The sequence below is a fragment of the Myiozetetes cayanensis genome, unplaced genomic scaffold (assembly GCF_022539395.1).
Source record: "Myiozetetes cayanensis isolate MyiCay16 unplaced genomic scaffold, myiCay2020 scf4, whole genome shotgun sequence".
Taxonomy (NCBI): Eukaryota; Metazoa; Chordata; class Aves; order Passeriformes; family Tyrannidae; genus Myiozetetes; species Myiozetetes cayanensis.
In genome coordinates this window covers 1,157,557-1,184,582 of record NW_026087631.1, presented here as the reverse complement: position 1 = coordinate 1,184,582, position 27,026 = coordinate 1,157,557, and the positions used below count along the sequence as shown (strand labels likewise).

Here is a 27,026-nt window from a genome sequence, read left to right as displayed (position 1 = left end):
ACTTACTATTTTCCTCTGCATCTGTAATGTAAAATATTGTAAATTTGCTGGTTAAAACTCTGGGAATGTGGTCTCAACCAGGCACAATATTGTGTTAGAACTTAGACAATTACAGAAAAGGCTATTTCATTCAGAATCTCAGAAACTATGTCTTTCAGCTAATAAGATAGGAACTTAAAACTGATTTTTGTTAGACACAGCTGTTGATAGTCCTTACCTTTCCTACAGATTTCATATTAATGAAGTTAAGGTTTTAAAAATTACACTGGTACCGTTACAGGAGTCAAGGTGTATTTACAAGGGAATATGCGAAGAGAAATGGTAACTGGACTAGAAAGGAACTGTACATTGGTCTGTTCATACTCTAAATTCTAAGGGGATTTCTTAGCAGTGGCCTAGCTGTAGTGGAGTGAGATTAAGAGGCAAAAAAGTGTGGTCACCCAAAGAACTTTCTATCCAGGCACTCTGTAAAGCTCTTGCAGTGATTCCTGTGAAAGTCAGAGAGGCAATGCCTCAGACCAAAACCTTCGACTGGGCTCAGTAAACAATTCTTACCATTCTTAAGAATTTATTATTTTTCCTCTCAGTACCTTGGCCTAGTTTACTCCTACTAGGCCCCTGAAGTTCCATAGACCTGTCTGAGACTCATTATCAACCTCAGGAAAACGAAAATGATGATAACAGGGAAGAGTGGAAGAGAAAACTGGCAGGTATGAAAGTCTATGTTTTGAGTCCATCATTAAACTGAAGGGATTTTTTAAATTATTATTATTATTACTATTTTTTAATTTAGAGGAAGTATTCAGCATTATTTTTGCATGTGGAAAACGGTGAACCTTGCTCATATTTAAAGTATTCCTTCAATGGTGAGTGATTCTTTGGGTAATTTGTGATTGTTTTCTTAATTTGTGATTTTTTTTTTTTAAATTTGACTGGCCTTACTTATGGGGTAAAACAAAAGTGGAAAAATTAAGACAGCTTTAGTGTGAGGAAACTGGGTTGTTGTTAAGATGGTAATGATATTTTTATCTCCTAGTTAGAGGTAGCGTCACCTTTGTGATTTGGACATGATCTTTACTTGTAAAGCATCTTCATATTGTTGTTTTTTGTCTGAAGGTGTCAGTAACACAACATGATAAATTTTTTGTTCTGGTTTCAGCATGAGCTTGCCCTGGAAACGTCTGGGCTGCAGGTTAACTCCTCACTGGAAGAAGTGGTGTTGATCCGTGTTATCCCCGAGGTTTGGAGTATTATTTTTGAGGGTTTAGGTTTAGACCCATCTTTGATCTCTATGAATGTTAAACAATTACAGTAAAAATAAGACTGCAGAGTCTTTCGTTTTAATAGCGCTGCCTATATCCTTAGTTTCCTGGTATGTGAAGCAAACAGTTTATATCTAGCATATGTTCTCTGCTTTTCAAAAAGTGACTTTTCTTTGTTCCCAGTGATGATGCTCCAATGTGTTTTTTCCTGAAGTGGTGTCCCATCCTTAATGACCTATCATTAATGAGCTAAATGTGCTCTAGTCTAAAATCTTCAAAGGCTGCAACTTGGCAGTGCTTTTTTAAAGATAATATGCATTCTCATAAAATAACAGAAAAGTTTAATTAACACCCTCTTCTTCCCACTGATCATTGATGTTTCTCTTAAGCTTGCTAGATGATCAGTGCAAAAGAAGAATGAACAGGTTCTGCAGTTTCTGAGTCCCTTTGGCTACAGATGTCGCTGAATGTGGCTTCTTGTTAAGAAATGACCTGAACAGCACACTTGTGCTTCATTCCTTTCTCCTGATTAGACACTTGATGTGACTGGATTAAATATGCTTTTAATTAGCACATCTCACCGTGGATTAAAAAGAAATTAAATCCATACCTGTGCAGAAGACCTTCCTGAATACCAGATGCTTCTGAAGCAGTGCATGAGCCTCATTTTTATTGAAGTGAGGCAAGGACCTCTCTTCTGTGCATGACATGAGGAGCAGCATGTGGAACCTTCTTAGTAAAATCTTTGTTTCCACTGAAGGTTGGGAGACTTCTTTCCTTTACTGGACCTTTATGCCCTGTTTTTATCAACAAAGTCTTCTGGGCCCAGTAAAATTCACAAGTCTTGGATAATTTTATGTATCATGTGGCACATGAGATTCTGAGAATCATGAAAATTAAAGCTGGTAAATAAATAGGTTTGGCAAAGTATATCTCTGTGAGGTAAGACAGAATACTTACTCTTCAGTTTATTTTAACAAAATGGCCATTGCTATCTCTGCAAGTTAGTAAAATTATTCTAAAATTCACAGCTACTGTGACAAACATGGTGCTAATCCTTCTCCCCTGTATGAGCAGAGTAGTATTAATGAAATTCTGAAAGGAAACTCATGCTGCGTTTCAGAGAAAAGTCATTCAGGCCTCAATGGTCTTGTCAAACCAGGGAACTAGAATGAATAATCCCTGAATGTCTGTACAGAGTAGAAAATCTCCTAAATTGTCTTTTTTTCCTCCCAGTTTCATAGTTAATCTGCTTTTTCACCTTCAGTAGGCTGACCCAGCATTAACACACAAAATGTGATTCTCTAGCTTTTACACTTGCAGATACATTTTCAAAGTTATGTGTGAAGCAGCCAGTAAGGGAGAAGCCTCTATAAGCTACTATAAACTACAAGCTATGAAAATTATAAGGAATGGTTTAATTGAGAATCAGTAGCTCTAGGAGGCTGCAGGAGGAAGGGGATATCTGTGCTGTCCCTGTAGCTGTGCAGAGTCACTGCAGCAGCACCTTCCTGTGCTCCTGTGCTGTTCAGCACTGTCTGGTTCCAGCCTTGCTGTTACTCGTAGTGACTGACTGGTAGATTTTTTATTTGGTGTCTTCATTCTAAACCATCTCCCCTTCTAGAAGCTAAACAGCAAAGAAACTTGAGTTGCAAATGAGTTGCTGTCTGCAGAGCTGGGGGGACTGGGTAACCTCAGTTAGCAACCTGTGATATGCAGGAGTTCAGATGTGACGCCTTCTGCTCACAGGTTATAAAACGTTATCTCACAGGAAAGGAAAATGAGTTGGCTTTTCACTTACGGGATTTTTGCACTGGTCTCTTCAAGTGTGTACATTGTTTAAACACCTACCTCGTGATTTCCACTACTGGGAGTGGCAATGCAGTAAGTTCTTTTGAAGGAATATGAGATGTAGGAAGCACAAGACAAATATTAGAGCTTAACATTTGGCATAGTTGTGACAAAAATCACAAGCTCTCCCATGGGAGGGAAGGGGAAATGCTGCCTCCTGTCTACTCACTGAGTTGCTGTAGTGGTGAGCAAAAGGGACAGATCTGATGGGTACGTACACCCAGGGGGAACTGGATGGGATTGATGCAAGGAGAAGAATCATCAGAAAAACACTGATTTAACACCATGCCTCTGGGTGTAGTCCCCTGTACGTGCAGCTTGCTGAAATAATTTTGTGTGTGAGCACCTGGTGATATTTTATCCTTGTGAAGCGTGCAAGAACCTGTGAATGTCTAGGTCAGAGCCTCTGTTGTTGTTCTGCTTCCTTTGTGCTGTATGGGTTATGCAGGAGTAAATCCCATTTAAAAGGCCAGCTATACCATGTGAATGGCTGCCTTATACCATGAGAAAGGGTAAAACAACTACTTTCCTTTTTTTTTTTTTTTAAACTTCTCTGGAGCTGGCTGGGGTTTGTGGACAATTTGTTCATTATTTTTGGCATTTGTGGGATGACTGAGAGCCATCTTTATCCGTGCTGAGAGGTACCGTCCTCCCCAGGTGGTGCCTTTGATTGAAGCTGTGCTCAGCTACTGCTCTGTGGGGCAGATCCCAGGCTCACACCACATGAGCTCATACTTGGCACATCTTGCTGCCTGAGGTCGGAGCACACACTTGTGAGTGGCTCGTGGATAAATAAATCTGACCCTGCTGTTTTAGTATCTGTGTGCCTTCAGAGTTCCTGGCTCAGCACTGCTGTCTTGCTGCTCTGATGTCAGGGTACAAAATTCTCTGATGTCCTTCTGGTTGTAGGTTCCTCTGGTGTTATGTGCTGATGTGAAGGCAGGTCTTGTTTGATGGGCAGAGCCTTCTGTTCTTCTAGAGCTTGGGTTCTGACACCAGGTGGTGAATTTCTGACATCCTGAGCCCAGGCAGCCTGAATATCCAGGCTTCCCTGAAGGCTCTACCTGTGTTCAAGTAGACCAGGGTGATTTGGAAGGACTGGTCTTCCTGAGGATAACGACCCCGACCTTTTAACTGACTGATGTGGGGTCAGAGTACTGGGATTTGGGCTCTATTTTGCTATCCTTATTTGAAAAACCAGGTTTCTGTTACCCTTGGTCCATGAGGTTTTGGGTTGGTGGGGTTTAAACTCAGCTGCTAGGATGTCACATTTCTGCTGAAGTGTTAGCAGCGTTTCAGGTGCTGATGTAGCCTTGTTTGTTCTGTTTTTCTGATAGAACAGCTGCAGATGTGCTTTGGCATCTGCTCTGACATAGCACCTCAAACACACTGGGTTTATGGGTTTATGGATTCATGGTTTAGCCTCTGCACACTTCTCACTGATGTCAGGACATAAACAGGATGTTGGTGGCTCCCATGGTCACTGTTCTTGTTATTGTTGATAGTTCATCACTGAGAAGTCAGGCTGGCACTTGTATTTAATCCATGTTTTAGCAGAACATTTTTAGAGAGGCATTGCATTAATTTGTTAATATAACAGTTACTCAGCTCTTAAACCCATGTGTTTTTGTTTTTGTTTTTTTTTCCTGAAACTTTGTGTAGTATTACCAGCAGCATAATAGAAGTAATAAATATATAATCTGAGTTTTCCTGGTCCAGTTGTAAAAATATTCCATTTTCTCCACTTCATCTTGAACTTATTCCTGAAAATGCTGCTATTCTACTTGCATTGTACAGATGCAGAGCTAGGAGAAAGACTGCAAAATCCTCGTGTCCTGTCATCACAGCCCTGGTGTGCTAGACCAAAAAAGGGCTGAAAGATTTGGATCATAGCTTTGAATGAGTGAGTCCTTCAATCAGAGACCCTGCAGGTCTGAACACCAGGTAGGGAAAAGACAAAGGGTGAAACACTGAGACCTTGTGAGCACAGCCCTGGAGAAGAGAGAAGGTAGAAAATTATGGAAGGCAGCTACAGATTCCATAAGGGGAATTTGAAGTATTACATCTACTGGTCCGTGTAGAATATAATGAGTTTGTCAGGGTAAATGTAGCAATTGCATCCATGATTTGAATATAAAACATGTATCTTGCTTTTCATGAAGCTTTATTGTTTAAAAAATTCGACTCAGACTGAGCTGCAAAAACGTGCTAGAAAGTGCAGAATGGCCTAATACTCATTTAATTTGGGTTAAACTTTTTAACCACGCATTTGTGAGGTTCCAGAGTGCTGTTCCTGCTTGAAGTGTCTTCATTATTATCCCCATTTCTAAATGCTGACCTGTCATCATTGGTTAGGGCTGGACTCGGTAACAGTGATCTTACATTTTGGCAGACTGAGCATTTCAGTCCTTTGCCACTGGGAGTCAGGGTTTCCTAACAGAAGCAGCTTCACATTACAGAGTGCTGGGGAGCCAGTGCTGTGTATGGGTATATATAATATAATTCTGTGTATGACATGGCTGATATTTGGGTCTGAAGGTGCAAAAATTGGAACAGTCCCTGCCCAAACACCCACAAATGACAGAAGGGGGCAAGTGAACACAGAAACAGAGGCCACGTCTCAGACTGGAAATGTCCTCAGTCAGACTCTTTGTAGGCAAGTCTGCAGAGGGAAATCTGCCAGCATGTAGACAATTAGAATTCTCTTCCTGAGAACTTCAAGTGGGGTGCTTAAAACAGACTTTTGAAACTCCCAACACATCCGAGTCTGTGCAGGTGTCTTTGGAGCACTGATCAGCTCTGTCAGAGGGTTTCCAAAAGCACAGGACTGTGAGCATGGCTGAAAATGCAAGTGGTTGTGGCCGATGCATTTAATGGGCAGTTGTTCCCTGGTGCTGCTGATGGAGCACATTTTTGAGCGAAGGTCCTTATTTCCTTCACATTCTCTGCATTGTTTCAGGAGAGCCCAACAGGACAAACTGTTCCCTCACAGAGGTTTAAGGAGGAAGTGTTGCAGGGTGTCAGCTGTGGAAATGAATGGATCTCCAGTGTGTCCTTCCCCAGTGAGTTTCTTCTTCCAAGCAAATCTGCTACTTTCAGATGACATTAGTTTTATGTTTTGTGATGACCAATTTACCTCTCTTCTTGCCCTCATGGGCATTTTTCTAGTGTTAGTTTTGTCTTTATCCAGACAACTCAGCTCAGCCTCTACTTGTTAATAACTCAGCTTCAAAAGCTGGGGCCGTGTTTCCTGCTCTGACCTTGCCTAAAACTCTCCAATGGGAAGGAATGGGAGGCCTCAGAAAAATGTGGGAATATCACTCTCTATTTGTTATGCAGTTGGCCTGCACATGGTAATACCAAAATGGTGGATTGTTATATTAAATAGTGTTTGCAACTATAAAATTCCAGCTATTGCCAACATCTTTGTGGATGTACATTTATGTGACTCTATTTTCAGTGCATGGACTTCACCTTTTTTCCTTTATTTGATTTCTCTTTTTTTTCCTTCTCAGTTTGCATCTAATTAAGAAAATAAGGGGGGGGGGAGGGAACCAAACCAACCAACCAACCAACCAAAAAACCCCAAAAACAACAACAAAAAAAGAAAGTTAAAATTTATCCATCTGCCCTGCATCAGATTTTATTTCTATTTTAAAAAAAATTAATAAAATGCAAATCCTTTCAATCAGTTGGGCCTTCAATTTAATATGCTTAATCTACTTCCTCAGGGTAAAAAAATGTTATGGTGAAAGGTGAAGTTGTAAAATGACTGGGGAGCCATCAACATATCTGCGCTCACAGACCCAAACAAAAACAAAGATATGTTTCTGGGAAATATCACGTAGTTTTCAGTCCTTGAAAACTTTCAGTCATTTGAAGTGGGCTCTGGTATTTATTTTTGTTCATATTATTGGGATTTGATTCTTGTCAGTCTATTTTTCTTGTAAAGGTCCAAGATTATACAGTGAAGGAAATGTTTTGGAAGTCTGCCATAAGGCTGATTATTGTTTGGCCTGGCTTTAACAGCTGTTGTTTACCCACTAGGCAGGTGACAGGTGAATGAGAACAATTAAAAAAAAAATCTATTATTGCCTTTTTTGCAAAACTGTAAAAAATTGAAAGATTCTTGTCACCTTACTGTTTTCTAACAACTGCCATATTCCTCTCTTGTAGCTGGCGAGACTTGGATTAAATGCAGTGATGATATTGATACCTTGGAGTTTTGATGTTTTGATTTTTTTTAATTTTTGTAGACCTTAGAAGTAGTTATGTAGTAAATGTAGATTTTAGAGTAGCAGCATATTATCCCTTTACCCTTAAAACACCAGCTCAAACCCCTGTTACCCATTCCCCTATCAATTCCCTAAATTCCATAGCCTGTTTAGTCTCTTTTTCAAGGTAGAATTGTAGAAGAACACCCTAACCCTACGGAACAAGATACAGCCATAGACCCAACAACCTTCAGGCCTAGAATTCTGGAAGGCCTCCAAGGACATTACGTGCTCTGAGGAAGATGAAGATGAAGAAGAGGGGGTCCCAAAACGCCCCCAGACCCAATTCCCAAGAGGCGTGGCGGGGGCAGAACCTGGGTGGTGGCTGGACAGGGATTGGGTGAAAATCATTCTAAAAACTGTGGCCATCTCTATTTTGGGGGAGCGCACCTTGGGGTATTCCAGAAAGCCTGGGGGCTCATTAAAACTTTTGTATCCTTATCTTATCTCCTACCTAATTTGGCTTGGAGTCCTTTTTTTCCCCACAGCCATTTAGGCAACAATATGGAGAGCTCACTGCAGAGAGCAGCCTCTGAAGCTGGCAAGTATTTGTCTCAGATTTATCCTCCCATTTTTGCAAGCTGACTTTGCAGGGATCTGCAGGTGTCTTCCTTTGGGGCAGCACCCACCACAGCAGGGCCCTGGATGTTGCTACAGCCACACCCCTCAGCTACTGCCCCAATTCTACAAACAGGGTTTTTGTACTGCTGTGTCACTTGGACCCTAAAAATATATCCTGTCTTTCAAAGAGCATAATGGGTTTGGGTAAAAAAAAAAAAAAAAGAAGAAGAAGAATGTGTGTTCTTTACTGCATTTATCTGCCCTTAAGACCTGTAAATACTGGCAAAGGAGATGTAATATGAGATTCATCAGAGGGATTTATCAAACTGTTTATGCTTAGGAAAATAAGGGTACCTTTAAACTAGTTCTTGGAGCACAGCAAAGGAGGACTAAAACTGAAATCAAAGTACCTGGTTGGTTTGTTTGCTTGTTTGTTTAGGTTTTCAAATTACATTTGGCTCTTGATTAAACAGTTATGTAGTGTTTCTTTAGAATTAATGTTCCCTTTCTTTCCTTCAAAGGAAATTAGCCATTTACCCTGGGGAATAGCTTGTAGAAATACACTGAGATTGACAGAATATATTTAGGAGTCAAATGAGTTTTATCCCCCATTAACCTTACAGATTGCTATAATGAAGATAATTTTTTACACTGTCTCTCTTTCTATACATGGCTTCTATCCACCAGCTTGATTCACTTGTTTAAAGTATGTGCCACCCCAAAACTACATCTCTGTTGTAAAGACTTGCCTTTAAGGAGGCTTAGCAGGTAACTCCAACGGAGCATCAACCCAGGACGCTCACCTGGGAGAGACCAGAGCATCTGTCAGGGATGTGCCAGACCTGAAGTGGGTGAAAAAGTCTCCAACTTTTGAACTTATAGCTGCCAAAATCAAGCATTGGACTCCAAAATTTTCTAACCAATATGCTTCTCTTTTTAGTTACTTTTTTTTTTTTTTTTTTTGGTGTGGGAGGGATAGATTTGTTTTGCCTTGGAAAGCAAGGAATCTCTGAGGAGAAAAGCAGAAACCCCCTGACTTAATCTCTGTAAGAAGTTGTAACTGTGGCACCACAGTGGCTGTTGTCTACACTAGTCCCTCTTAAGTGAACAGCCATAAAAGATAACTTCTGTGGAAAACAGGTGAGCTCTGGTGCCATTGTTGGATTTCTTTGCAGCTAAATGTTGGAGAGTTATAATAATAGAAACCTGGAGAGAAAAAAAAGGCTAAAGAGTTTTCGAGTCATCTGTTATTTATTGTGTCAGGTTGGAAATGGGTGCATTGCAGCAAATAGATGACACAAAGAAGAGGAGAGAGAGAAAAAATTCAGCAGTGAAAAGTGCAGAGTATCTGATGTGGAGATACTAAAAGCAGCAGGGAGCCCTGGCTGTGGGCTTATATGCTAAAATTTTGGAAATGTTCCACAGATTCCAAAGTCCAGCTCAGGGTTTACTCCTTTTTTATTTTTTCTGCCTGTATTTCCTAAGGAAGCTGTACAGGCAGAGTTAGGTCCTGTTTGCAGAGTTATGCCTGAAGATCCAGTTACATGACCAGGATCTGTGCCATTTGGTTGTTAATGCCAAATAATAAAAAATAAAAACTACTTCTGAAAGATATAAAATTCTTCACCAAAAAATGTGGTTGGGTTTTGTGGGGTTTGGTAGGGATTTGTTTGGTTTTTTTTGTTTTGGGGTTGGTTTGTGGGGGATTCTTTCTTTTTGGTAGGGTTTTGGGGTGTTTTTTTGGTAAAAATAAATCTTAATTTAAGGAAAAATAAGCTATGGGATCTTCAGTGAAAATATAGCTGTATCAGTTTAGACTAGCTGAACATGCAGTTAATTAATTTGGATTTGGTGATGCAGGAAATATGCAAAAATTATACCTGCTAGTATAGAATAAAGTAGTGAATAAAAAACCAGTCAAGAATACAAAATGTGCCTTGCTTTCACTAAGCCCTGTGAAAGGTGCTGGTTCATTTACCTGTCCTGCCTGCTCTTGGCTGAGTTTGCAGTCTGCTGTACTGTGTCCTCTGCCCCTTGTCTGTCCTGCTCTGGGAGCTGAGCAGGCAGCAGTTGAGTCACTGGCTGGCATAAAACAACTCACTCTGCACATCCTTTCTTCATCCTCAAAGGCTGCCATAAATCTTTGTCACAGAGAGGGAGAGACCTAAGAATATTGGATATTGGCTTTTGTCTCTCTCTCCTTTGCAGAATTGTTATAATTTTCTGAAGAGCTATCCCTGGATAATTCATTTGTCAGCATGAGAGTTTTACTGGTTTTTAGTGTATTGGTTTATTCTTAAAGGAGGCAGAGGAAAGCCATCTGGAGTCCTTGTTGCTGGTTGCAGCAGTACAGCTCTGTACAAAGCCCTTCTGCAAGGAAAATCCAAATCTGAGCTTTTGTTTGGTCCTCATTTTCATGTTGCTCTAGTTTTGGCTGCCCACCTGACTGCCCATAAGAAAGATGGCCATAACACCACTACACTTTTTAAGACTGTCTCACTTTGTTTATAGAGTTCTTCAATCAGAAGGTCACTGTAGGTGTCTGCTCCAGCTGTTGCTCTGTTCTTTCCCACTCACTGCATTTACACTCACAATGCCCTTTTATTTATAGTTTCACCATTCGCCCAGCCTGGGACCATGACGGGGTCATTTGCCACTAGAGTTGCTTTTATAGGTTGAAGGTTCAAAGGGTGTTTTGTCCCTTTCATACAGAGAACTGCAGCTTGGAAAGGCAGCAAGGAAAAGGGCACTCCTTCCTCCTTTCTTCTGCCATGGAGACAGATGTCCTCTAAAATTGCACACAAGGTGCAACCCACATTTCAGATCTGCAGTCAGAGTGCCTGCTTTTTGGTCAAACTGCATTACTTGAGTACTGTGAGGTGGTAGAGACTTGCAGTTTATGCAGGGGCAAAGAGGAGCAACTAGGAGGGAGCAACTTTATCTCATCCTCCAACAAAGGCTCTGTTTTGCTGCAAATTGGCCCAAAGCTGGACCCAAAACCAGCTTTCTGCCAGCCTTGCTCTCCTGCAGCAGCTGGTGCAAGGCTTCTTCCTGCTGAAAGCACATCAAGGGATGAGGCAGAATTTCTGGGTAGAAATCTGAAGTGACTCTGATTCCTATTCAAGGCAGTGCTCTGCCTGCTGTACGACAAAATCAGGCTCCAAACAAGCAGAGAGAGGGTTTCTCCAAAGCACACCTTCTGCCATCTGCGTGCACCTGAATTCCTGCCACTTGCAGAGAGCCTGCAATCCGATATTCTATTGACATTTCCGAGCCTCGCCTGTCACTTTTTCAGCAAACTTCATCTGGATTTCAGGTTGCCCATAAAACTTGAAAGCGGCTTTAGTAGCAAGAATTTACAATGTGAACATCTAGTTAGGAGAGACCTTAGTGGGCCCCTTTAAAGGAGAGCCTCACCTTTAAAACTGAGTAAATAAGAGCTTCTATGAAACTTCCTCATGAAACTTCATTGAAAATATGAACAGCAATAAATCCACTGCTGAGAAAAATGGTAATGTACAGCTGGGCTCCACTCCTGCATAGCAATGACACTGGAAAAATCACACACATTTCCCTTTTCCTTCTGTGTAAATGGACCTTGTAAAATTTAAGCTGTACCCTCCCTGAAATGCCTTTTAGTGCTGCAAAGTCCTGGGCAAGGTTCAGCCCATGGGATCACAAATGTCAAAGCAGGCAAGGAATTGTTTGAAAATAACGCAGGAAATAGTGTATCACATCCATCCTTGTTTCCCCCTCCTCCTGTGTAAAAAAAAAAAGGATAAGTTCCACTTGCTAAAATGCTCATCTGATCCATCAAAATGCTTCTAAAACATTCTGCAAAACTGTGCTTATGTAGAGGATCTGGCACCCAAGTTCATTTGGCTAACCTATGCTGACAGTGTTCATCTGTAAATATTATGAGAACCAGGAGAATAAGTCCTGTGTGGTTCATTTCTGCATTTGTTTTGTTTTACTTCGCTGAAGGACCCAAGTCTTGTTTAGAATTTAGAAGAAAAACTCCACTAATTTTGGGGATAAATTCATCCTGTGTCTACCAGGCCATTTCCCTGAAAAAAATGGGGTAGAGTGAGAGTGTTATGCTTGTGCTGTATTATTTCTTAATGGAAGAAAGTTGCAACAATAGCTTGTACAGTGGACATTATTGAATGAGACAACTACTTGTTTCTCAACATTGACTGTAATCATTACTTAATTACAGCTCTCCCCCTTTCTGGGTAGATGCAAAAAGTCTGGGGGTTTTTTTGAGGTTTTGTTTGGGGTTTTTTTGTTTTATTTTGGGGGTTTGGTTGTATTTTTGGTCGGTTGGGTTTTTTCTGTTTGTTTGTTTTTAATTACACAGCAGGCCACAGGTCAAAAGGTGAAGGTTATACAAGCTGATTTCACTAAAAATTCAGTGTACAAGAACATTGAAAACAATCTGAAAGGGTTGGATATTGTTGTTCTGAGTGAGTCATTCAGGTCTGTTAATTGAAGAGTATTTTATGGCTGCAGTGTATTAAACAAACCCTTTTGTAAATGATCTGTCATAACAAATTAGCCAAAGCTGCCTAATGCATTTGAGCATTACTTATCATGAACGAGTTTTAAAAGTGAATTAGGATTCTCCAAAGCATTCTTCTTGCTTCTGTGTACAGTGGCTTCTTTCCTGTGACACCTCTTCTGCTGCTTTACAAGCAGCATCCAGCTTGTGGGGTGACTTCTTTTTCATTTGGCCTCAAGGAATTTATTGTCTCTGTTGGTTGTTTTACAGCTCTAGGCAGTTCTTATATTCGGTCTGAAATGAGCCTGTGGCTGACATTATCTGCCTTGATTCATGAAGGAACAGTGAAGAGATGGGGATTTGAAGGTTTTTGCTATTCTCTTTTAAGATAAACATCCTTTAAATAGTGAAACAAATGAAACAACAACAAAAGACAGACAAACCAACCCCTGAACTGTAGCATTAGTCTGTATTTCTGTTTCCTGTAGTCAGCACTGATCAGTATTGGTGACTTCAGTGAGAACAAGACCTGATACTAAACAGCATTTCTCTTCACATACAGCTCAAAATCTTCTGGGTCTGGAGGAGAAGCCATTTGTTTAACCAGATGAACTGTGGACTTTGTCTGGATTTGCTTCTTACCATTGTATTTTCTTTGACCAGTTAACAACATTGAAATAATCCTCTTTCATGCAGTTTCTTTAATGGACCAGGCATAGATGAAGTAGGATTATTCTGTGGATTTCTATTTCTAATGTAGCAATGAGGAGCTGTAATTCCATTGAACAAGGGACAGATTCTGCCCCTGCTACAATCAGTGTGTATTAACTCTTCAGTGGAGCTGGAAAAGAACTGGGCCTGAAGAAGCATATTTTGATTGGCTTCTTCCTTTACAAGAGCATTTAGTATTTCGTGCTTTCCAACTGATCAGGGTCTGTATTGCTCTGCTCTTTGCAGGCAGCATGTTAACAGGAACACGAGCAGTAGAAGAGCTTTGTAGTTTGTCTCAACCTTGGCTTTCACCCCTTTCATGTCTTTCTAAGCACGACATGAAAATTAACAGCAGGTGTTTGTCTTTCTTTGGCTAGCAAAATTTATATCCCAAATTTGTGATGCTGCTTAATGACTTCAGATGGAAAATTATGTAATATCAGTTGAAGCAAAGTTTGGTGAACTTCTTCCCCCTGGGATTTTCACAAACAATTCCCCTTCTTCCAGATTACAAAGAAGAAAGCATTCTCTTAACCGGCGCTCCTCATGGTTTGGTCCAAGTAATCTTTACATCTTTTTTTGGCTTTCTTTTCCCCTCTCTGTCTGGATTCCTGCTAGGATCCTGTTCACCACTTCTTGCAGCGTGGTGCCTGAGCTCCAGGTATCCTGGCTCCCACAGATGTCAATGGGATTGTCAGCAAAAGAAGGACCTTTTCCCACGTTTTCCACTTTACTTGGAAATTCCCCTTCACCCGAGCTGACGTGGCTGACCTCCTGTGTGAACCCCACACTGCACAACTATCCCACTGTGCACAGTGACACAATAAAAATAATCAATTGTTAAAATAATAAATTAATAAGTATTCAATTAAACTGCACCATTAATTTGCACTGGTTTTCATTACTTTTCATTCTTCAAAAGTTAGGCCACACTCTTATTCTGAGAAGACTCATAGTATGACCTCCCCATGGGACTTAGGCTTACTATGAATATTTCTTTTCAAATGCACAAACAGGAACAGATTTCTTACCTAAAAAATGGATTTAATTGCACTTTAAAAATCAGATGCCTGATTAAGTCTGTTGTTAAAATAATACTGTAAGAGTGGATGATTAAATAATTAGTATTTAAAAAGAACCTAAAGCTCTTTTTGGTAGCAGAAAAAATACTCCCTTTTCATGATTTTCTGCTATTTCTGATCCAGGTAGAGCCTGAAGTAAAAATGTAAAAAAGGACATGGAGCTGACTTTCTACTTACAGCTACTGGAGAGTGATGAAATTCAGACACTCTTGAAAAGCTTTGAATAAACAGAAGAATTCCACTGCTTAGAAGGCTAACCTTTGGAATTTTTTGGCAATTCAGATGATTTGCAGACCATTAGCATTTCTAAACTGTTTTCCAAAATTTTGAATGTGTCATATTTTAGCTTTGTGAGTTGTACACCTATGACTGGGGCTTGATCAAGTGAAGGATCCTGTGAATAAAACAGAATCAGTTGAAACATGCTATCAGAAAGAAGGAGAATGGATACAATTCTTACATTTGTAGTTCAACCTGTCAATGTCTTATAGATGACAAAAATAGTTTTGCAACAGGTGGAACCAAGGTAAAAATTATTTTTTGTACTACTTGGAATAGCTTTTAGCTGATACCTTCTGTGTGTTCAGGGGTGTTATTCTTTTTCATCATCAATTTCTGCACTTTACAGTCTGTCAGTCAGTAAGATTTCTTCTACTGCTGTTAGTGTTGTATGAGTGAATCATAGGAACTCCTACAAATTGTCAGTAAATTGTAGAACCAGTCAGAAGAATATAAAATACAGGTCTGTGTCCAGGTGAAAGCAACTAGGTGTTGCAGAAATAGAATGGTATGTGATGGGTCTAACTAGGCAAGAAATGTCATTTGAATATATTGCCATATTCTTTTAAGAGTGACAGCTGTGCTACTAACCAGAGAGATCAATTCAGATACGCAATTAAGGATCCCTTTTCTCCTATTAATACAATTTTTTTTATGTGGGGTCCCTAAACCAGAAGTTAGGCTCTTCAGATGGGATTTTCTAAAAAACGTGGTTAACTGCTGCATTTTAGAGGCCAGCCCATGCTTTTAGTTTTGGCAACAAAATTACCTCTTACTGTTTAATTGTTTTGTTTTGTTTTGTTTTCCTGGTTGTTGCTAAATGAGTTGGGTTTAGTGATTTGTACAGGGAGTTGTGAACGGGGAAGGTAAAACAGCAGATGCACGGAGCAGGAAAAAGAATGGGCTGGCTAATGAACAAAGGGCATCAACCAGTTACTGAGGAGCATAAAATCCTTCCTCTGATGGCAGTTTTTCTTCTGTGTTGGATGTGCAATAGCATGTACAACATCCCCACGGTTCTGATTGCAGTAGGCTTTTAAATTTCTCTTATGTTGACATTATTCCTATCTGGTTTAGGCCAAACTAAACAGTAAAAAGGAGGTCTTTGGAAAGTGCAATCTGCAGTATAATAGGAGAACTATGTCTTCTGCAGGGAAAAAATGTTCTCCATTTATACACTCTTTTACTGTAATAGTGTCAAATGTAAACTGAATGTCACTGTTTAAATTTCAGACAGAAGGGTCTAATTCTGAATCTGTCCTCTGGTCTGGGTACTTTCCCTTGTCCATTCTATACAATATACTGTCCATTCAACATATTGTCCATACAATATTCCTGTCCATTCTGTACAATATACTCAGCTTCTAAGGTAGGTCTTTCCTGTTGCTTTACAAAGAAATCCCCAACAAGTGTTCACCAAAACCTTGTAGCAGAGTAACAAGGTCAGGTTTTTAGGACTCAAAATAGTGTTGCTCCACTGAAATAGTGAAGTTGTGTGCATTAGAAGTGGCTGAGTAAGCTGTGTAAACCAAATCCAGCTGAGAGCATGCCTGATAATTGGAATAGTTTTGCCTTTGATTAAACAGTGTTACACCAGTGCTCACCACCTGTCCTCAGTCTGGAAAGTGATGGTGTTTACTGGCTCACTTAGCTGGTTTGCTTAAAACTGTAAATGCACAAAAGTGCTGGATTTTGCTTATGGAACCAAGAATACAGTTCCTGGTAGGTGGGTGAGTCGCCTGACTTCATAGATTTCGCTTTAAATTTTTGCTCTGAATTTAAATCCCAGAACTTATAAAAATGAGGAATGAATGATTCTGAATGAAACCCCAGAAGCAACTTGCTCAGCTTAGCTTTGCTTCAAATGACAAATTCTAACAGTAATTGCTTGAACATAGCTGAAGTTTAGATTGCTAAAAAAACCAAACAAACAAACAATATAACCCACCAAACATGTTATTCTTGGTAAGAAAGTTTACTCTTCTGTTTCCTTTTTCTCTTTGTAAAGTAAGTTTCTCATTACTCAAAATTTGAACTGTATTCAAACCAGACAGTTTCAGTTTCTTAAAAAAGTTTACTTAGCATCATTTCAAAGTGATATGGTACATTGGTTGCTTTATGTTGCCTTTTTTCATTCTTGGCTACCTTTTACCTTTGGGGTTTTCTTTTGGGTTTGTTTGGTTACTCAGTTTGGTTTTTTTAAATGCCTTTTTTTTGTTGTTTTTCTTACCCCCTGAAAGGAGACTATTTTACTTATCAGCATGCTAATGTATTATGCAATACCATGACAGTGTTGGTGTTAAAATGTCAAGACTGTCAAATGATGATTTTGAAACATGGTCATTTTTTCTCCTTAGTAGGACTTTTGGCTTTTTAATTACAGAGAGGTGATCCAATATTGTCAAGTTTCTGACTGTTTCTCAGAGATCTAACTCCTAAAATCAGTCTTAAAAGAAACCCAACATTAACACTGAGTTAGTGTATGTGTACTCTTCGTGGTGTGGAGAAAAACTTTGAACGATAAGCCTGAAAGACTGAAGGTAAAATCCCCTCTAATTCAAAAATACTTGACTTTGAAAATCTTATTTGTAGGCTATGCTACTAGGTAAACACTGAAGGCATGAATTTCATTTTGCTACCCTTTTTATTGCAAAAGAAACAGTAGTGAAAGTGTCTAACTGGCGTGGTGTCATCCAGAGAAGAGAGCCACATGAAACAACATCTGGAGAAAGTGGGACTTGGGTAGGTATATCTCTACCTTTTCACAAATGTGCCAAAGCTTTCAGTGCAGTCTGCAGTAATACTTGCTATGTGTCTGTCTCAGGCCAATGCCAGGTTCCATCTTTTCCAGTGCAGGAAAAGAATCAGTCTTGCTGTTGCTCCTGTGCACCAGCAGAAAACGTCTTGAAAACTTGATTTCTGTGTTTTCCACCACTGCACTGTGACTTAAACTGCATGATACTTGGCCATTTTTTGCTAAGGACATGTTCACACTTACTTGTGAGTATATGTGAGAATATTTAGTTTCCTATGCTGATGGTTTGGTTTGTTTTTTTTATATTCGAGGCTTTTATAAGCACTTTCTCCAAAGCACTACATGCAGAGTATAAGGGAAAGGGAGTTATCATATAGGAGATGCTGTATCTTGCCATATTAGGCTTCATTTTAGCAAACTCTTCAAGAATATTTGTGGTGCTAAAACCTATATCATGTAGCTGTTCTCAGTGTGCTGCTGGGTGACCCTGTCAAAGCTCTGTCTCCTCCCTGTATGCAGCTTTTTTCCTTATTCCACCACAGCACCATCCCTTAGTGCTGTTATAATTTACCAGATGCTGTGGGATTGCACAGAGTGAACAGCCTTATGTAAGTGTGAGATGGCATTACACTGTTACTAGGATTTATTCTTTTAGGTAATGACTCCTTTTGGTGTCTCCACTACAATGGAAATGTACCAAAACCCAGACCTTATTACAAAGGCAGCAGAAGAGTTTGTTGTTGAATCACTGGAGTGTGCCACCTCTGGAGATGAGATTTTTGGACGTTTAGCCCATGAAATTCTGTTAATTGAATTTGATTTGATGAGAAAGAAAGAATGTGTTACTAAGGCTGATATGGCACCAGTAAAATTTGAAGAGAGGAATACACAAGTAAAGCACAGCTGTAACAGCACAGTATGGTTTTCTCTGCTTATGTGTCTTGAGCTGAGTTCAGTTTGATACCTGGTTCATCTTTATCCTTTCTCTAGCTGCCTGTTTTCATGACCCTGTTAAGGAATTTTCTGAGACCTCTACTTGACAAGAATTGGCCAGCAGTTTCAGAAGTTATTAGTGGGGAAAAGGAGGGACATAATTTCCTTCTGATACCATACTGACACAATACCATCAATATTTGTACATGGCAGCTGTTAATGATGAGCATTAAATGAAAGTATAGGCAAGGGAACACATTTGATGAAAACTGAGAGGAATTAACATTTTGCTCTAAGAGAAATGTACATACTGAAAGATTAAAGTAAAACTTTTTGCATTTACTGCTTTCTGTGGCCTTTCTGAACTCTCAGTTAATTTCTTTCAGGAGTTTTCTATAACCTTTTGCCTTTTTATTGTTTTTGCCTGGTTATTCTGAAGGCAGTTCATCCCTTTTTGGGTGTTCCACAGTGACAGACTTCAAGAAGCAGTCCTGCATGTATTTACCAGCTGTCTGGTGGAGAAAACCCTAACAGAGTCATTCTTTTCAGAAAATGTGCAATGGGAAACCTCAGCAAGATGCACTTTACAGAGTGTCTGTGTGTGTGAATCAATAGAGTTTGAGCCAAAGCTCCATCTAAGTCACCTATCAAGTGATGTGATTTGATCCAGTGAACCTATTACAGAAATTAATGCCTGACCCTTTTCAAAGAGCATAAAATTTGCTAGAGCTCTTCCAGGGACTTCCGTGGGCCATAAATAGGCTCTAAGAAATTTATATTACTCTTTTAACAAAAGCTTGGAGGCCACAAATATTTATGCTTATTTGATGTTCTTTAATAAAACAGTAATTTGCTTTACTTCCAGCTTTTTCACAGTGTGTTTTCACGCTTTCAGTGAGTGTTTTGTTTCTTTGGAAAAGAAGAAGGAAATTTGCAAGAAGAAAAGGAAAGCTGTCAGAATGTAAAGTGCACACTGGACCTTTGGAGGTCTGCAATGAAATTATCAGTGGCATAAGGGCAATTATCAGTGGCACGAAATGTAACAAGGACAGAGCTGGGTCCTGCCCCTGGGATGGAGCTGCTCCTGGACAGAGTGCCCTTCAGTGCTTTAAAAGAGGCATCTGGACAATGCCCTTCTTAATGGGCTTTAACTTCTGGTCAGCCCTGAAGTGGTCAGGCAGCTAAACTAGATGATCACTGTAATCCTTTCCAACTTTCTCTTCTAAAATAGATTAGGCTATTCTATCCTTCTTAATCAGATGCATTTCTGTTTGTTAAAAATCAGTGATTTTAGTGTACATTCTCATTTTGCGTGCTTATTTAACTTCCTCATTTCAAAAAGTGTTTGTAAAGCTGCATTAAGAAAGCAAAGACCTTGTTAAGAAATAGTTGGGATTTTTTTTTCCAAGTGTGAGGAGGAGTCTCTGTAACCTTTGCCACACAGAAGGGAGAGAAATCACAAAATGTACCCTACTGGCTCCAGAAATACCTACCTGCTGCACTGAAGCTAGTAGGCAACATCTTGTAACACAGCATCATTAGGTCCCAATTTTCTGCACATGCCTCCTATACCTCTTGTTGTAAATCTCAAAAGAACAACTAAGGGTTGAGCTGAGATTTCTGAAATAACAAGAATTGCAATACATAAAATGATATGTATCTTTCCTGCAGCATAATCAGATTTGACCCAGGTCTGCAAACAGTGATAAAAAAATCACTTTATTCACATGGGCTGCCATGAACCGTTTCTGCCACTGAACTCAATGAAACCTCTGATACACTTCTGTTCTTTCATGTCAGAACTACAAATAAAATTATTACTGATTATTATCACCCAACACAGAAAACATCTGGAAGTGAAAATGAGACATCTGTGCTGGACATTTCAGTTTTTCTGGTTTCAAAAGCAAGGAATAGAAATGATTTGTTCATCACTCCATAAAGACTATGTTTTCAGGTGGGTAAACTGTATTCTTCCAAGTGTGATATTTGTGCAGCTGTGCAGCAAATAAATATGAAATATAATCTATGATACATATTGCATGTGGACCAAAAGCTGCTGAAGTCCCTGGGGGAAATGCACCTTGAACTGGGGGGCCGAGTGTGTAATGCAGAGTTTGTGTTTGCCATCAGTAGAAGTGCCTGTTCCTCCACGTGTGCAAATGCTCAGTCAGTGCATTCTCAGGTAGAAAACGAAATGCAGCATGTCTCTTCACCTTGTTTATCCACCCCATTCTATTTGCACCGTATTAGGCTGGGATCTTGTTGATTTGCAGTCCTCAGGGTGCTCTCTCTGGTGATAATTTAACCTAAGTCTGCCAAAAAAGGTTTCTTCTCCTTTGGCTCTTCAGAGGGGTTGGTGAGTAGATGAGCCATCAGTGTGTAAGCCTGGAAGAGAAGTGATCATGACTTCCTCTTCATTTTGTAGGCTGTTTGTTTTCTCTGAGTGCTAAACAAACAACTGCTTTTGCTGCTAAACTTGGGCCTGGTTGGTGGGTAAATGGAAACAGAGGGGGAAGATGCCAGAGTTTTTCCCAGTACTGTCTGTCTGGGGAGAAGGTGGAGGAGCAGACCAACAGGTCACCCCTTCTGCCTCCCCCACAGCACTCATAGCAAGGGATCTCCCCTTTTGTGATTAAACATTGCTAATTACAATAAAAATGTCTGCATTCTCTCTGTGGAAGGATCACCATTACTCCTGTTTACGGAGTGGGAAGAAGAGGTGCAGAGAGATGAAACCCCTGTCCCAAGCCACCCAGAAGAAGGAGGATGACCTCAAGACAAGCACAGTTCATGTCTCCTCAGCCCCAGCCTGCGAGGAGCCTGGGCCTGTTAAGGAGCCCCATGGCTCAGAAAGTTGAGTGTCTTCAAACTGAGTAACAAAAATAATGGCTTTTCACCCAGAGCCAAACTCTGCTGTGCTTATGCACTTTGACTCCAGCGAGGAGTCTGATGGAGAACTGCCATCCATGCCTTCAGTGGAGGCAGAATGGTTTGTGTTGGAAGAAACCTTCAGAGATCACCTACTCAACACCCCTGCCACAGGCAGAAACACCTTCAGCTAGACCAGGGTGCTCAGGACCCTGTTAAGCCTGGCCTTAAACATTCCCAGGGCTGGGACATCCACCACTTCTCTGGGCAACCCTTTTCAGTGCTTCACCACCCTCCCAGTGAAGAAAACACTCTTTATATATAGTCTAAATCTATCCTCTTTCAGTTTAAAACCAATGCCCCTTGTCCTGTCACTACAGACAACGATAAAAAGTCTCCCTCTTTCTTACAAGGCTGCTTTATATATTGGAAGGACACAGTCAGGTCTCCTTTGATCCTTCTTTTCTCCAGCCTGAACAACCCTCTCAGCCTGTTCTCAAAGGAGAGGTGCTCCAGCCCTCTGACTGTCACTGTGGATCTCCTCTGGACCTAATCCAACAGGTCCCTGTCTCGCTTGTACTGGAGCCCCCCGAGCTGGATGCAGCACTCCAGGTGCAGTGCTCCTCTGTTCTCTCTCACCAGAGCAGAAGAGCACAATCAGCTCCCTCAGCCTGCTGGCCACTCCTCCCTTGGTGCAGCCCAGGGTAGGGTTGGCTTTCTGGGACCCAATCCCCAAGTTCTCCAGAGGGCTGTTCCCAATTAATTTATGCCTCAGTCTGTATTCATGTGGGAAATTGCCCAAGCCCACGTGCAGGACTTTGTACTTGGCCTTGCTGCACTTCTTAAGGCTCACATTTGCCCACACCTCAAGCCTGTCAAGGTCCCACTGGGTGTCATCTCTTCCCCAAGTGTGTCAACTGTGACACTCAGCTTGGTGTAATCCACAAACTTGCTGAGGGGGCATTTGATCCCTTTTTCTGTGTCAGTGACAGAAAGCTGGGAAACTTCACGAGGTCCATCTGGTCAGGCTTGTCCTCCTTCAGCTGCTTCAGCAACTGCCCACACACTGTTTGTATGCACGTGCCTGGTGTGATGCCACAGTGCTGATGGTTTTGGTTGCCTTGAAGTTGGTCTTCAGTAATTTCCCCAGTAATGGAGAAAATCTGATCTTTCTGACCTTCAGACTTCTCTCAGGTACCACAGTGCAAGTGTTCACCAAGGGGTTTGGATGTGCTGGGCCAATATAGTGTTGAGTGTGGGTTGGGTTGGTTTTCTCTACTTTTGACTATTTTTCTGTTTGTTTTTCCCCAAAATCACTATTTTTTTGAGTGAAGCTAAAACAATTTTTAGTTACGGGATGCAAACAGCAAATCTTTGTCTCACACTGATTTCAGTTATTTCACTAGTCACGTGCTCAGGCAAAGAAGAGAACCACTCCAGTAAGAAATGTAGTTAGTGAGTCTGCAGGACCCCTAGATTAAGGGAAACGGGCACTATGCAGTGCAGGATTGCTTTTAACAATGTTTTACTCATTCAGTGGGTGACATCAGTAATCGAGTCAAAGCCTCACTTTCACAAGGATCAGGGCTTAAATCTCTCTCTAGGCAAGAAATTTACAGCAAGGGAAAAAACCTAAACCACTGAACCCTAATGTTGTAAACAGTCTGTTATCGTGACTGGTAATACAGACAGGGCTCTACTTGTCTCAGGGGCCACCCACCAGAGAAGAATGTGATGTGGCAGCTTGCCTGAAGAATGAATTTGCGATAGCTGCACGACAGAGCTGCAGGAGTGGGGAGCGCCTTGCTGAGGGAGAGGCTGAGGGCACTGCCCTTCCAGTGACTGCTGTGTGCTCTTCAGACAGCGTCAGTCCTCCTAAAACACAGAGTCTTCAAACAGTCTCCTGACTCTTCTGCTCTGTCCTCTCTTCTTTCCACCATAATGGCATCTCAAGAGTCACAAATTAATCACAGCTTAGTTAAAGGGCAATTGTCTTCCCCTCCCCACCTCTTCTTTTAAAAGAGCGTTCTTGGTTGGGAGCAAACATGAGCAGACCTCCTGCACGGTCTTGCAGCCATAGTGGCATTTATCTTGGTACATCTGGGTTTCTGGAGCCCAAGGCAGAGCTCAGCATTGCGACCCAGGGCGTTCCCAAGACCATCAGTCACTGCCTGTGGCTGCGGCACGACAGGCACCTGCTGCAAACTGCCCCTCAGCATGCCCCTGCATCCCCTGGGACAGCTGTAACACAGGGAGAGCTGTCTAAACCACATTTTCAGTCTTGGATATTAAAGCTGGATACCTGCATCCACAGTGACACACCTGGGTCCCCACTTCAGAACAGTATGTGTGATCTACACTGAAACTGCTGTTCAGCTTACTGAATGAGCTGAGAGAGTGACAGCAAAAAACACTTCTGACTAAAGTCTCCTGCATTGATTTTGGTGTATTTTAACCTTTCAGAAATTACTAAAAACAAGAGTGGCTGAAATGTTATATAAAACATATTTCTAATTAAAGCTGTGTAGATTTCTCCAGTGTGTGAAATCCAACTGAATTTGGGCGGTTCTGCCTCTCCACAATGTTTTGAGGTTTTGCTTTTGGTGATTTTGGTTGGGTGCTTGTTTGCTTGGTTTGGGGCTTTGGTTGGTTGGGTTTTATTGTTTGCTTGCTTATTTGTTGGGGGGTCTTTTTTAGGTTTTTGTTCTTTTTGGTTTGGTTTGGTTTTTGCAGTGTTTTGGGTTTTGGTTGGTTGGTTGGTTGGTTTTGTGGGGGGCTTTTTGTTAATGTTGCCAAGAAAGAGATCTACATGAGAAAAGAAGTCTGGTAAGTGTTCCTGGCTACTTGCTCAGCGAAGAAAAACACAGGAAAGGCAGCTGGCCCAAGAGGGCTATTACATTCCTCTCTCCCCTTCTCTTCCCTCCACTACTCTGCAAACTTCAGAGCTGAATGGTTCAGAGAGAGTGGAGAGCAAGGTCAAACACAGCTTTACACGCCCAAGTCCCACCTTGAGAGCTTTGCTAGCACGAGGGGAGAGTGCAAAATCTGCTGGAGGAGTTTGTACCTCCCAGATGGACCAAGGCAGCCAGGACTGCTACTCCCTGAGAACAGATTTGAAATCTATCGGGCTTTCCCGGGGAACCTTTTGGAAATTCTGTGCAGCTCAATGGTTGTGGTTGCAACTGCCCAATGTGATAAAGGCCTGTTTCAGTGCAGTGAGAGACTGCTGAAATGCTGTGGCCTAGGAGGAGATGTCCCACTTGCTGCATTGTTAGCACAGTTTGTGCAGGGGAAATAATCTTCAGTGACAGATCAGTGAAAATTAAATAAACGGGCATCAAAGTTCTTATCACTGTCTTCAAATACACTCTGACCTAGAAATTACTATACAAGTGACTAGTGGAAAGAAATAATAGTAAAAACATATTAGTAAAGGAAAGGAAGAAGTCCAAATATGCTTTGCTTTGATGGAGACTGAAGCCTTTTTGGAGTGCCTGAAGTGGAGCAATGGAAGGGAAGTGATCCAGGCTGAGAATGATGCTGGTACAGGGCTCAGCAGGTGGTCTGACGTGATCATTAGGACCTCTGGGGCAAAGTGTCCCCCCCCTGGACTCAAGAACATTTATCCCACATCAGAGATACTTAGATGTGAAGCCACTTTCTTGGAAGACTTATTGCAGGCATAGGGATGGCTGGTTAGTGTTACTGCTGTTTAATGGCTCAGAATATGTTAACACTGCAAGAGCTGGAAAATTTAATCCTTTCCCTACAGATTGTACAGCCTGAAGTAACTTCTTTAAGAAAAAAAGATGTGGCCTATAGTAAGATTACAGCTGCTTCAATTCCCCTGTGCAGCCTGGGCTAACTTCTACAAGTGTGCTTTAGAAAGTACTGATCTGTCAACATGGAAAGCAAGGCAGAAGAAAGATTTCCAGTGACCTCAGTGGGCTTTGGCTCAATCCCTAGTGAGACAGACTGGATCAGCATAAACCCAGAAATCTGCTGATAATGGATATTGTATTTCAAGCAAAACTAAAGTGTTGTAATCCATCTTGTTTAGACACTCAGTCCTAACAGGGGTTTTTTAAGCAACACGGATTTCTTGCGGGGGAGTGGCTTGGCTGAGCTAATCAGACCAATTAATGCCTCTCACTGAACATTGAACTGCTATCACAGAAACTAAGAGATGAAAATATCAGCTCTTAAATGCTGATGTAGGGCAGGACCGCTGCGGCACTTTCTGGGGAGGAGGTGTGGACTGACCCGACCCGTGGGCACAGCAGGGATGCGCTCTGCATCCCATTTGAGTAAAGCGAGAGCCGGGCTGGCCACTGAGAGGTGCTGCGAGAGCGTTGTAAGCGGAGCAGGAGCAGCAGCACAAACTCCATCCTGTGCCCGCAGGGAGAGCCGAGCGCTGCTGGAGCCTGCGGGGACGGGGCTCGCTCGGGAGCACTCCGGGCTGCACAAAAACCAGAACGAGTCAGGGCTCGGACAGCAAATTAGGTCTTTAGGCTTCGCATGCGCCGCCCCATGAATAAAAAAGTTTAAAAACTATGGGGGAGCCACGCAGCTATATGAACAGATACCTCGGGAGGGCACTATGACCACAAAATAAAACCCTGCCAGGCTTGGCTAGTGTTTTATTCCCCCGTTTTGTTTCACTAACGGCACTGTAAGCCTTGTGCACTCATTCAGCTGCTCTATCCAAAAGTACATCCTGTATTTTCCTATTTAAAAGGAGTAACAAAAAGCCTCCCAAAAACAAAATGCTGATTTCAAGGGTGTTTTTTTTCTTAGCCAGAACTCCGCAAAACCCAGGTAAAGACATCACGGGTTGTGACGTTTTGCTCTGACCTCAGCCATACAACAGAGCACAGCACGTTTCAGCTCCACACTTGGCTGGAAGGTCTGAAAATCCAGCAGGAAGTCCTGCCCTTTGTACACCTCTCAACAGCACGCCCTGCACATTAATAACTTCCGAAACTGCCGACGGGGCAAGCTCGCACCAGCAGCCCCTGATGTCAGCACGGGGCTGGGGAAGGACCAACACCACAGGAGATCAGCCCATCGGGGCACACCTGGTCCTGGTTTGTGTCTGCTCTGCTTGCACACTTGGGTCTAAATCCCCCTGTGTTGCTCTGTTCCTACCCACATGTCTGGGAGTCAGATCATCTGGCTGCTTTATGGGCTCCTATCTCTTTGCACTGCGCTCCACACAAGCAGAGGCACTTCTGGGTCTTGCTCTGGTAGAGCAAACAATGATATAAGTGGCATTAGGTGAGCAGAACATCTTTTTGCCTTTGCAGAACACGAAAGAATGTTACATACCTTCTCACTGATCAAAGGTGGTTATATTGCCCTGCTTGTTACACATACGGATAGTTTTATTTGTCTAATATTTACAGCAGATACGGCCACTTTAATCTGAGTTGTTTGTCTGTCTTTGGACAATAAGGCTTAGTGCAAAAATGTAACTGAATATTTATGCTTTCTTTTTATTCCAGCTTGGGTCTTTGCCTGTGTCTCCTTTCCAATCCACTGTACTCCCCTACTCACCAGCCTGTGCTTACCAGCACTGATGATTTAAGGTTGTAGTCACACATCTCACTTCAGACAGAATGGATATCTCTCTTTAAAGACCTTTAAGATGAAGATAAATTAAACCTGTTTTCCTAGCACGAATCAAACACTTTGTAACTTCGGCCAAGGGCCTGTCTCTCCTTGTTTCTCTCTTCTTTCCTGTATTTTACAGTGGAAAAATGTCTGGTTCACCTGGAAAGAAAGCGTTTTACTGAATAAAGGTATGCGTATTAGGAAAGCATCTAGGAGAAGAAGGGAACCTGGAGACAAGAGGGGTGTCTAGGGAAAGGGATGACAGATTTACAGAAGAAGTGGACCTGGTGGCAAGAGAAGCTTGGAGAGGTGTCTGCGAGGTGTGAGTTTTGA

General features: G+C 41.6%; 1 protein-coding gene across 1 annotated transcript; it reads left to right on the top strand.

Moving 5' to 3' along the window:
* The first annotated feature begins 671 nt into the window (after window positions 1-671).
* On the top strand, window positions 672-27,026 carry HSD17B3 (hydroxysteroid 17-beta dehydrogenase 3). Its single transcript, XM_050328876.1, is given in 9 exon segments — window positions 672-710; window positions 1,160-1,240; window positions 12,309-12,414; window positions 14,711-14,768; window positions 15,755-15,890; window positions 17,588-17,668; window positions 17,932-18,168; window positions 18,653-18,719; window positions 26,959-27,026. Coding segments are annotated over 9 exon segments (873 nt in total).